General features: G+C 67.2%; 1 protein-coding gene across 1 annotated transcript; it reads left to right on the top strand.

Annotated features, from left to right (window-relative positions):
• The first annotated feature begins 606 nt into the window (after positions 1–606).
• Positions 607–9,468, top strand: KLF11 (KLF transcription factor 11). Its single transcript, XM_054180186.1, has 4 exons — positions 607–737; positions 3,350–3,604; positions 5,590–6,367; positions 9,233–9,468. Exons 1-4 carry the CDS (start codon positions 696–698, stop codon positions 9,466–9,468), a joined length of 1,311 nt encoding a protein of 436 aa, XP_054036161.1. The 5' UTR covers positions 607–695.
• Positions 9,469–11,955: the final 2,487 nt, after the last annotated feature.

Below are 11,955 nucleotides of genomic sequence, written 5' to 3'. Positions count from 1 at the left end.
GGAGGCGCTGCAGGGGCAGAGCTGTGGTGCCGAGGGCCGTGGCTCAGCCCCAGCCGTGGCGGTGGCAGAGGGCGGTTGGGCTGGTCGCTGCCGGAGGCCTTCCCAGGCCGTGGCTCCGCCGATCGGTGCCGGCTGGGACCCCCGCCCCGGGCTCCGGCTCCAGCCCCCTCCCCCCCCCCGCTCCCCCCCCCCCCCGCCAGGAGGCTCCGCGGGGATGGGGGCGGGGGCAGTGCCCGCGTGCGGCTCCGCACGCGCCGCGACCACGCCCCAGGCACCGCCCACCCCCCGCGCGGGCATTGCCGGCCCCGCCCCCCAGACCGACCTTTCCCCCAGTTTCCAGCGCGCGCTCCCCTCGGCCCCGCCCCCGCCCCGCCTTTTCCCGCCGGCAGCGGCCCACGCGCCGCCCTTCCCCCGCCGGCACGCCGCGAGCACGCCGGATGCCGCCGCCGATTGGCTGAGCCGCGGGCTGCGTCGAGCGGCGATTGGCGAGCAGCCGGCCTGGCCCCGCCCTTTCCCCCTCCCTTCCCGCGCTGCCTGTTGTAGGGCGCGTCCCGGGCTGCTGTCCCCGCCCGGCCAGCGGCTCCGGGCGGGCGGGACGGGGAGGGGAGGAGAGGAGGCGGTGCCGGTGGCTGCCGCCGAGGCTGTGCCGCATCTGCCGCTTCCCCGCTCGCACCGCCGCCCGCCGGAGTCGCGCTATGCACGGCTCGCCCTCCTCCGAGATGGGCGATGCGTCTGGGGTAAGCACCGGGGGGCGGCGGGAGAAGGGGGCGGCGCGGGGGGATTTGCCCCCCGAGCGGGGGGCAGTAAGCTCCGGTCCGGACACGTGCTCTGTGGTGGGCAGGGGAGCGGAGACCGTTAACGCTTCAGTGCGGGCGGCGGCATCTCGGCACTCTTATGCGCCCCGCCGCGGGTCCGTGGTGGGTCGGTGCCGGTTTATTCCCCCGGGGGTGGGTGGGGGAGGTCGGTGCCGTTTCCGCAGCGGGCGGTGATGGGTCGGTGCCGGTTTATTCCCCCGGGAGGTGGTGGTGGGGGGGTCGGTGCCGTTACCCACGCCGGGCGGTGATGGGTCGGTGCCGTTCCTCACCCCGCGGGCAGGGCTGGGTCGGAGCCGTTGGCACCGGGCCCTTAGGGCTGGGCGTCGCCGCAGTCACCTGCGGGGCGGGCGGGGGAAGCGGCCGGGCGGGAGCGGCTCCCCCCGCGCCGCCGTCTCCTCCTCGTTCCCTTTCCCGCCGCCCTCAGCAGCGCCGTGAGGCGGCGGCGGGTGGGCAGCGGCGGCCCCGGCGGGGTGAGATGAGGACAGGCGGCTCCGCCACCGCCCCGCAGCGCTCTCGGAACCGGCCGGCAGCGGTGGGCGACGGTGCTTGGGGGAAGCTGCTCCCGAAGTACAGCGCTGAAGGAGATGCCGGCCTGGCTGCCCAGCCCTGCCTGGGGAGCGCCGCGGGCTGCTCCCCCACGGCCATCCCTCTGCTCCTTCCCCTTCTCATCTGCGGTGCAGCCTCTCGAGCTTCTCTCGGGGAGTTAACAGCTTTAGAGCATCTCCATGCCGGGTAGAAACATGGAATGGAGGGGTTGGAAGGGACCTGCAGAGCTCAGTCCAACCCCTGCCAGGGCAGGGCACACAGAACACATCCAGGGGGGGCTGGAAAGGCTCCAGGGCAGGCTCCACAACCTCTCTGGGCAGCCTGCTCCAGGGCTCTGCAGCCTCACACCAAGGAAGTTTCTCCTCCTGCTGAGGTGGAGCCTCCTGGGCTCCAATCTGTGTCCCTTGCTCCTTGTCCTGTGTCAGGACAGCTCTGAGCAGAGCCTGGCCCCTTCCTGCCCCCCACCCCTCAGATCTGTACAGACATTGTTCAGATCCCCTCTCAGCCTCTCCTCTCCAGGCTAACCACCCCCAGGGCTCCGCCTTCCCTCCTCACAGAGCTGCTCCAGGCCCTTCAGCATCCTCAGAGCCTGTTGGCCACTCTCTGGCACCTCCCTGTCCCTCCGGACCTGGGGAGCCCAGAGCTGGTACCCAAGCAGCTTCTTGGATGCCTCCTGTTAGAAGGTGTTTGCTGTGCAGGTCCCTGTGGTGCAGACAATGTCACCCAGCTCTGCATCTTGGTGACACAGCTGAGCCAGGGTCACACCACCCTTGCTTAACTTAGTAACAAAACTTGCTGGCTTAGGTGTGCAGCTGATGTCACCCAACGAGTTTAGCTCCTCTCCAGGGCCTGAGGCTGTTCTGACAGCCTGCTGGAGCCTCCTTCCCCCAGAGCCTTCCCCTGAGGAGGGGAAGCAGTCCACGCTCCTGGCTCTCCTGGGATTCAGAGTCATGGACCAAGAGCATAGAGCATCGCTGCTCAAGGGCCTTGCTGCATGCTTCTGAATCCCAGAAGATTCCCAGTGCCTTGGAGCTGCCTGACTGGAAGGGTTTGGAGACCTATTGAGACCATGCAGACCAATAGCTTCTGGAGTCCCTGCCAGGCCCTGTGGGAGCCCTTGGCAGAGAGGCTGAGTGCTGGGCAAGCTGCACACACAGGGAAGAGACCTCTCAGGTCATCCAGTCCCGCAGGATTCAAACCATTGCTCACTGCAAGCCCTCGCTGGAAGCCCCACCCCAGCTTTCATCCAGACCCCCTCGGGGTCCTGCTCCCTCACTGTCTGCTGCCATCTGTGTGCTGGGTGCCAGCAGGATGAGGTTGGTGCTGCCCAGCAGCCAGCCCTGGGCCCAGGGCTCAGCCTTGACCAAGCAAGGTGGAAATGAGTCTTTTTTTCCCCCTCCTCCTTGCTTGCCTGCAGCAGGGGAAGTGTTTGTTGGGAGCTGGGAAGTGTGAGCTGCACACAGCTGCTGCTCTCCTGCAGATCCCACTCCATCCTCCTCACTTCTTGCTGGTTTTGGGTTGGTTTTGGTCAAGAGCAGCAGTGGGTGGGAGTAAGAGTGGGGCTGGCTGGCAAAGGCCTGGCTGCAGGCAGGGGATGTTTTGGGTGCCCTTCCTGGTGGGCAGGCAGCACGTGGGTGGTGCTGGCTCTGTGCCCTGCTCTGAGGGCAGGATCTGGGGGGCAGGAGGGAGGGGACAGGCTCTGCTCAGCTGCACCCTGTGACAGGACAAGGGGCAATGGCTGTAAGCTGCAGCACCGGAGGCTCCACCTCAGCATGAGGAGGAACTTCTGCCCTGGGAGGGTCCCAGAGCCCTGGAGCAGGCTGCCCAGAGAGGTTGTGCAGTCTCCTCCTCTGGAGCCTTCCCAGCCCCGTCTGGATGTGTTCTGTGTGCCCTGTGCTGCATCCTGTGGTGCTGCCCTGGCAGGGGGGGACTGGGAGCTGTGCAGAGGTCCCTTCCAGCCCTGAGGTCTGTGCTCCCCGTGGCTGCAGGTGGACATCGTGGACATCTTCGAGTCGCTGCGGGGCAGGCAGCGCCACGACAGCGAGAGGTCCTCCTGCGGCGCCCTGGAGCTCAACGACATCGAGGCCGTGGAGGCCCTGGTCTGCATGAGCTCCTGGGGACAAAGGTCCCAGCAGGGGGACAGCCTCAAGATGAGGCCCCTGACCCCCTTCTCAGACTCTGGGGATTGCGCAATGCAGGCCGAGGCCGCGGCCGAGCTGCCGAGGGACTGCTTGGCCACGCTGGTGAGGAGCCAGGCTGCCACCCGGCCGGGCCTGGCACCTGGGGGGCCTCTGGAGGGTCTGAGCTGGGCTCATCTGCAGGGTAGCTCCAGCACAGAGCTCTGCTGTGTGCACACAGCACAGGGGTGGGCACCAGCAGGGGGGCTCTGCTGTCTCTGGGGTGGTGAATAGGCTCAGAGTGGTTGGGGGGGGTGGGGGGGGAAAGCCCTTGAAGCTCACCCAGCCCAACCCTGCTCCAGCTCTGCCAGGGCTGGGGCTGAGCCATGGCCCTCAGCACCACAGCTCTGCCTCTGGGCAACCCCTCCAGGGAAGGGCATTCAGCCACCCCCTGGGCAGCCTGGGCCAGGCTCTGAGAACCTTTCCAGTCAGGAAGTTCCTTCTCATCTCCCACCTGAACCTCCCCTGGGGCAACCTGAGGCCATTGCCTCTCCTGCTGCCACCTGAGCCTGGGGAGCAGAGCCCAAGCCCAGCTCCCTGCAGCCTCCTCCCAGGGAGCTGCAGAGAGCAAGGAGGTCTCCCTCAGCCTCCTCTTCCCCACACTCAACACCCCCAGCTCCCTCAGCTGCTCTTCCTCAGACCCTTCCCCAGCTCTGTTGCCCTTCTCTGGCCCTGCTCCAGCCCTCAATGTCCCTCTGGGAGCGAGGAGCCCAAACCTGAGCCCAGCACTCAAGGGGTGGCCTCACCACTGCCAATTGCTGATCCAAGGCAGGATGCTCCCTGCCCACCTGGGCACACCTGGCTCAACTTCAGCTGGGGTTGGTAAGGTGGAGTTTGATCCCTTGCTACTCCTGGCTGTGGGAGCCCGTGCTGACAGGTGACCTGATGTGACAGGGGCTGAGGCTGCTCTTAGAGTGGCTCTGGTGTCCTCCTGGAGCCCCCTGGGGATGCCTCAGTGCCTTGGCTCCAGCCTCTCTGCCAGCACTGGGTGGCAGTGACTGTTGGTGCTGCCAGTGTGGTGGCTGGAGGGCAGAGGCCAGGCCCCAGCGTGGGGCAGGGTGCCGGTGCCAGGGCTGTGTTGGCACTTGCAGAGCGTGGGGCTGCTGCAGCTGACTCACTGCCCCTGACTCACAGTCGCTGCTGCTCTGCTGCCTTCTGCTGCAGCAAAGCAGGGCTGGGAGAAGGCCTTGGTGCCCTCCAGGTCCCAGGCAGCTCAGGCCCATTGCAGCCATCAAGCTTCCAGTCAGGAGAGAGAGGAGCAGAGAGGAGGCTGCGGCAGCAGAGCTGCTGCTCAGTGTTGGCACTGCCCCTTGAGCAGCACAGGAGCTGGGCAGGAGCCAGGGAGCACAGAGCAGTGGATGAGGAGGACAAGAGGTAATGGGCACAGGCTTGACCATAAGAAGCTCCTTCTGCGTGTGAGAAGGAACCTGTGGGCTCTGAGGGTGGCAGAGCACTGCTGCAGGCTGCCCAGGGAGGTGGTGGAGTCCCCATGCCTGGAAGTGTTGTAGAAGGGTGTGGAGAGGAGGCTGAGGGAGACCTCACTGCTCTCTGCAGCTCCCTGAGAGGAGGCTGCAGGGAGCTGGGCTTGGGCTCTGCTCCCCAGGCTCAGGGGACAGCAGGAGAGGCAATGGCCTGGAGTGTGCCAGGGGAGGGCTGGGCTGGAGAGGAGGCAAAATGTCTTTGGTGCAGGAGTGGTCAGGGCCTGGCAGAGGCTGCCCAGGGAGGTGGTGGAGTCCCCATGGCTGGAGGGGTTCCAGAGCCCTGTGGCCATGGCAGCTGGGGCCAGGGCTTGGTGGCCATGGGGGGGCTGGGTTGGGGTTGGACTGGCTGGGCCCGGAGGCCTGCTCCAGCCCAGGCACTGTGTGGCTCCAGGGTTGCAGCTGCCCTGCTGCTCGCACACTGCAGGCTCAGGGTGGCCTGCGGCTGCGCTGGGACGCCCTTGCCCGGCTGGGGTGGGTGCAGGGGCTGTGGGCAGGGGCTGTCCCTGCTGCGGGGCTGGCAGGCACCGTGCTGGGAGCTGCAGCCCCTCTGACCTTGTTCTCTGCCCGCAGTGCATGACCCCTCCGCACAGCCCGGACCGCGGCGAGAGCCTGCCCGCCCCGGGGCTGCCGCTGCCCTGCTGCAGGACCGTGGCCCCGGACAGCGCTGCCCCTGCCCGCCCGCGGCCGGCCGCCGGCGCCAGGCCGGGCCCCGCCCGCGTCATCCGGCACACCGGGCGCAGCGCTGCCTGCCGCCGGCCTGCTGCGGGCACGGAGCGGGCAGGGCCGAGCCCGGGGGCCGCCCCCGGGCCGCCCCAGCCCGCGCCCGCTGCGGGTGCCCCGGCTGGCGGCGCCTCTCCGCGGCACCGACCCTCTGCGGGCGACTCCGGCGACCCAGCGAGCGAGGCGGCGGCGCCCCCGGCCCGGCCCGCGTCCCCCGGGGGCTGTGACAGCGACTTGGCAAAGACAGCCCCCGCCGTGGCGCCCGGCGCCCAGCTGCTGTGCCAGATGTTCCCTCTGCCGGGGCGCGGCGGCGTGCTCGGCGCCCTGCGGCCCCTGCTGCCGCCCAGCCCGCTGCTGGTGGCGCCCTCCGTGCCCCAGGGCACCGTCATGCTGGTGCTCCCCTCGCCCCCCGCCCCCCAGCCCCGCTGCCCGCCGGCCCTCCTGACCGTGGGCGGCCCCAAGCTGCTGCCCCTGGCCCCCTCTCCTGTCCTGCTGGCCCCCGGGCACGGCTGCCCCCCGGCCCCGACGGACTTCTCCCGGCGCAGGAACTACCTCTGCAGCTTCCCCGGCTGCCAGAAGACCTACTTCAAGAGCTCGCACCTCAAGGCGCACCTGCGCACACACACCGGTGCGTACCCTGCCCGCCGCGGGGGGGCGCTGCCGGCTGCCCACAGCACTGCCTGGGGCCGAGGGCGCGGCCGGGCGCTGGCCGCTGAGGGCACTACGGGAAGGGGGGCGGGGGGGGGCTGGAAGGGACCCCCGGGGGAGGGCACCCAGGAACACGTCCACGGGGGGCTGGAAGAGCTCCAAGGGAGACTCCACAACCCCTCTGGGCAGCCTGCGCCAGGCCTCAGCAGCCTCACACCAAGGAAGTCTCTCCTGACACTGAGGTGGAGCTTCCTGGGTGCCAGTCTGTGCCCATTGCTCCTTGTCCTGGCACAGGACAGCACCGAGCAGAGATGCCTGGCTCTGGGAAGAGGGTGGGAATGGGGAGAGGCAGGGGGGGAGCAGCAGCTGCTGCCCATCCTGGGGAAGGCAGCGGTGTCCCTGTCCAGCAGAACAAGGCAGACTTTGTCCTGAGCCCTCAGCTGACTGCAGCCTGGCTTTGAAGCTCTGCTTGGGACAGCAAGGAGGAGCCAGGAGTCAGGCTGCCCTGAGCTGAGGCTCACAGAGGGATGTCCTGGGGGCCTGGGCTGCTGCAGAGCTGCTGCAGGAGGGGGCAGGTAGAGGAGAGCTCAGTGGCTGGTTAGCAGCTGCAGGGAACCTCGGCAGGGTGCAGGCACCACAGAGAGCTTTGATCCCTTCTCTGCCTCCAGCTTGGAGATTGATGGAGTGGTCTGGCTTGAAAGGGACCTTGGAGATCATCCAGTTCCAACCCCTGCCACAGGCACAGCCCCTGCCAGGGGGCTTGGAACTAGATGATCTTCAACCTTCCTCCAGCCCTGGTTGCATCCACAGCCTCCCTGGGCAGCCTGTTCCAGTCTCTTCCCCATCCTCACTGCCAAGGATTTCTTCCTCACCTCCAGCCTCAATCTCTAAACTTCTCAAGTTAAAACTAACCTTGAGTTGAGCAGTGGTGTGGGCAGCAGGAGCAGGGCAGGGATTGTGCCCCTGTGCTGGGCACTGCTGAGGCCACAGCTTGAGTGCTGGGCTCAGGTTTGGAGCCCTCACTCCCAGAGGGAGTGCCAGAGAAGTGCAACAGAGCTGGGGAAGGGTCTGGGGAAGAGGGCTGGGGAGGAGCAGCTGAGGGCCCTGGGGGTGTTGAGTGTGGAGCAGAGGAGGCTGAGGGAGACCTCACTGCTCTCTGCAGCTCCCTGAGAGGAGGCTGCAGGGAGCTGGGCTTGGGCTCTGCTCCCCAGGCTCAGGGGACAGCAGGAGAGGCAATGGCCTGGAGTGTGCCAGGGGAGGGCTGGGCTGGAGAGGAGGCAAAATGTCTTTGGTGCAGGAGTGGTCAGGGCCTGGCAGAGGCTGCCCAGGGAGGTGGTGGAGTCCCCATGGCTGGAGGGGTTCCAGAGCCCTGTGGCCATGGCAGCTGGGGCCAGGGCTGGGTGGCCATGGGGGGCTGGGTTGGGGTTGGATGGATGCTCTCAGAGGGCTTCTCCAGCCAAACAGTTCCATGCTTCTCAGGGACAGTTCCTGATGCTGAGGAGTAGACCCAGCCAGGGGTGGGTGTAGAGCAGCTCCTTCCCAGCGTTCCTGTCTTGTTGCTGGGCTTGCCCCTGGCTCTCCCTGCCCCCCCAGACAGCCTGGCAGGTTGGGTGCCAGCTCCCCTGGCAGGGGTTGTGTTTGTTTGCCAGCTTTGTCTTGACAGCTCCTGTGGGGAAGCAGCTTAAGGCCCCTGTGGAGCTGCTAATCCTGGTAAGCCAGAGCTCAGGCTGGGTGATGCCTCCCTGGGTGTCCCTCAGCTGGGGGCAGCCCAGGACAGCCATGGAGGTGCAGCTGCCCCCTTGCCAGCCCAGCTGCCAGGGCTAGAGCAGCTGGCTGCCCTGTGCCCCCTGAGCCTGCCCCTGAGGAGCTGGGTGGGTGCCAGAGCCAGGGGGGAGCTTACCCTGGGGTCTGAGTTGGCAGCAGTGCTGCAGGGCTGCCTCTGCTCCCTGCCTCTGCCCAGCTCCCAGGGGCAGCAGTGGTTGGGGTCATGGGCTGGGTGCTGATCTGCAGCTTACTGGGGCAGGCAGGAGGGGGCTGAGGTTAAGCTGTGGCCCAGGGTGAGCAGAAGCTGCTGGGGCCCTGCAGGCTGCTGTCCCTCCTGGCTGGGGCCCTGGGGCTCTGTGCACAGAGTGCTTCAGGCTCGAAGGGACCCTCGGAGGGCATCCTGTCCAATGCCCCTGCAGGCAGCAGGGACAGCTCCAGGCAGAGCAGGCTGCACAGGGCACCTTGGGTGCCTCCAGGGCTGCTGCTTGCCCCTGGTACTTGCTGAGTGTGCAGCAGCTGCAGAGCTGTGGTCACACAGGGTTGGGGCAGGCAGCTTGGAAGCCAGAGAAGCCTGGAGAGGTTTGGATGATGGGGAGAAAAACAACATTTGAAGAGCTGTAGTGGAATAAAGAGCTGGGTCTGGAGAGCAGGGCTGTGAGGGGCAGCTGAGGGCCCTGGGGGTGTTGAGTGTGGAGGAGAGGAGGCTGCAGGGAGCTGGGCTTGGGCTCTGCTCCCCAGGCTCAGGGGACAGCAGGAGAGGCAATGGCCTGGAGTGTGCCAGGGGAGGGCTGGGCTGGAGAGGAGGCAAAATGTCTTTGGTGCAGGAGAGGTCAGGGCCTGGCAGAGGCTGCCCAGGGAGGTGGCTGAGTGCCCTCCCTTGGAGGTGTCTCGGAGGCAGAGCTGTGGTGCTGAGGGTCACGGTTCGGCCCCAGGCTCGGCAGGAGCAGGGCACGGTTGGGCTGGGTGAGCTGCAAGGGCTTCCCCAGCCCAAGGCCTTCGGTGCCTGCTCCGGAGCACAGCTGGAGTGGGCTGGGGGTGCGGGTGCCGGGCCGGAGCTGAGCCGAGCGGTGTCCCCCCGCAGGAGAGAAGCCGTTCAGCTGCAGCTGGGAGGGCTGCGGGAAGCGCTTCGCCCGCTCGGACGAGCTGTCCCGGCACCGCCGCACCCACACCGGCGAGAAGCGCTTCGGCTGCCCGCTGTGCCAGCGCCGCTTCATGCGCAGCGACCACCTCAGCAAGCACGCCCGCCGGCACGGCACGGCACGGCGCGGGCCCGCCTGGACCGGCACGGCCCCCGCGCCGGCCCCCGCACAGCGTTAGCCCCCGGGGATGCTCCTCCAACAGCTGCATGAGGGCCACCAGCAGCTCCCGTGGCCACAGAACTCCTGGAGGTCAGAAGGAGCTCCCATGGCCACAGCAGAACTCTCCAGGAGGTCAGAAGGAGCTCCCATGGCCACAGAACTCTCCAGGAGGTCACCAGCAGCTCCCATGGCCACAGAACTCTCCTGGAGGTCAGAAGGAGCTCCCATGGCCACAGAACTCTCCAGGAGGTCACCAGCAGCTCCCATGGCCACAGAACTCTCCTGGAGGTCAGAAGGAGCTCCCATGGCCACAGAACTCTCCAGGAGGTCACCAGCAGCTCCCATGGCCACAGAACTCTCCAGGAGGTCACCAGCAGCTCCCATGGCCACAGCAGAACTCTCCTGGAGGTCACCAGCAGCTCCCATGGCCACAGAACTCTCCTGGAGGTCACCAGCAGCTCCCATGGCCACAGCAGAACTCTCCTGGAGGTCACCAGCAGCTCCCATGGCCACAGAATTGACCTTGTCTTGTCCCCACGTTTGTGGCACTTCAGCTGCCTCCAGCTCAGCCCTCAGCCTCTCCTGCCTCTCCTTCCCCTGGCCCTGGGTTTATTTTCCCAGCCCTGGGCAGCTGCAGGCAGCAGCTGAGGGGAGCAGGAGCCCGGGGGTGGTGTTGGCAGTGGCCTGCAGTGCTTGCTGGGCCTGAGCAGGGCCTTTGGGTTGCTCTGATCCTGCTCTCTTCTGTACCAAGTCTGGTTGGATTTATTTGTTGTGGTGGGGGGCTGCAGGATGAGACCCAGGGCTGGGGCAGCTCCTGGTGCTGGCACTCTCAGCACAAACTGCTCCCCTGTGCTGCTCGGGGAGCCTCACCCTGCAGGGGCTGCTGTCCCCCCCAGGGCAGGAGGTGGCGCAGCTCTGGGGTCCACCTGTGGCATCCCAGCCCGAAGCAGAGCTGCTGGCAGCAGCCCAGCCTGGAGCTCCTGCAGGCTCTGCAAGCTCCTGGGGAGGGACCCTGGGCAGGGACCCTGGGCAGGGCTGGGGCTGCTCTGGGGCAGGCACAGCCACTCTGGCCCTGCAGCTGCTGCTGTGCTGCCCAAGCAGCGTGGCCACCTCTGCTGGAGGTGCAGGACAGCCCTGGCCAGCAGCTGGGTGCTGTTTGTGTCTTTTCTGAGGACAGGAGAAATAGAAATCAAGGTTTGGGCTCCTTCTCTGTCCTGTGATTGCTGTGCCCCTCAGGACCGTGCCCAAGGCCCTCATGCCCTGTGCCACAGCACCAGAGGCAGCGCCAGCTGTGCCTGGGCTTGGGGCAGCAACCCTCTCGCCCTGCTGGTGCCTTTGGGTGGCCTTCCCCTGCCCAGGCCTGTGTGGACTTCCCCTTGCCTGCAGGCTCTGCCTCCTGGCTGGGCCCTGCTGTGCTGGGGGTGGGGAGGGGGCTGGGAGGGGGCTCTGGCTGCGGCAGGGCTGTGCTGGCCTGGCACAGGGAGCAGGGGGCTGCGGGGCACCCATGCGGTGGTGGAGCACCAGGGCTTTGCTGGCAGGCAGCTGTGGTGCCAGGAGCTGCATCCTGCTGGGGCTGGAGGCTGAACAGCTTCACCCTGGCAGAGCAAGCAGCTCACAGGGGCAGCCTTGCCCCTGTGCCAGCACAGCCATGCCGGGGGCAGAACTCTCTCCGGGTGGCAGCCACTGGAGAGCCCTGGCAGCCCTTCATCTGCTGCTGCTGAGCTCACCCAGCCAGCCCTGCAGCCTGGCACCAGCCTGCCTGGGCTTGCTCCCAAGCTGTGAGCACCAGGCTCTGGAGGCCTGGCACTGCCAGCCACGTGGGCATGGGGCCCTCACCTGTGCCGGGCAGAAGGGCTGGCACTGGGGGTGCCAGGGCCAGGGGGCACTCTGGAGACCTGCCCAAGGAGCCCTGGCTGTGGTGAGCTGTTCCCCCTGCCCCAAGGCTGCCTGCAGCTCCCAGCTGAGCTCTTGCCAGCTGCAGAGCTCGTGGGGTGGCTCCATGGCACATGGGCACAGCTGGCTGCCCACAGCTGCCCCAGCACTCCTGCCTGGCTGCTTCTGGGCCACCATGGAGCCATGGAATGGGTTGGGCTGGGGGGGACCTTGAAGACCCCTGGTTCCACATCCCCTGCCACGGGCAGCAGCCAGCTCCTGCCTTGGGCTGCTGATGCCAGGGCACAGCCTCTCTGGGCAGCCTGCTCCAGGGCTCAGCAGCCTCACACCAAAGAAGTTTCTTCTCCTGCTGAGATGAAGCCTCCTGGGCTCAGGTTTATTCCTGTGACCTCCTCTCCTGTCCCCACCGAGGCTCTGTGCCAAGGAACCCCAGGTGCCACCCCCACGAGACCCCCCTGTGCTCCCCAATGGCTCCCAGCCCCGGGAGGGGGGGTGCGGCCCCGGGAGGATAGGATAGGATAGAATTAACCAGGTTGGAAAAGACCTCAGAGCTCATCAAGTCCAACCTATCATCCAACACCATCTAATCAACTAACCCACGGCACCAAGTGCC

The sequence above is a fragment of the Dryobates pubescens genome, chromosome 3 (assembly GCF_014839835.1).
Source record: "Dryobates pubescens isolate bDryPub1 chromosome 3, bDryPub1.pri, whole genome shotgun sequence".
Taxonomy (NCBI): domain Eukaryota; kingdom Metazoa; phylum Chordata; class Aves; order Piciformes; family Picidae; genus Dryobates; species Dryobates pubescens.
Note: the sequence above shows the minus strand (reverse complement) of the source record. Positions and strands in the feature narration are given on the sequence as shown.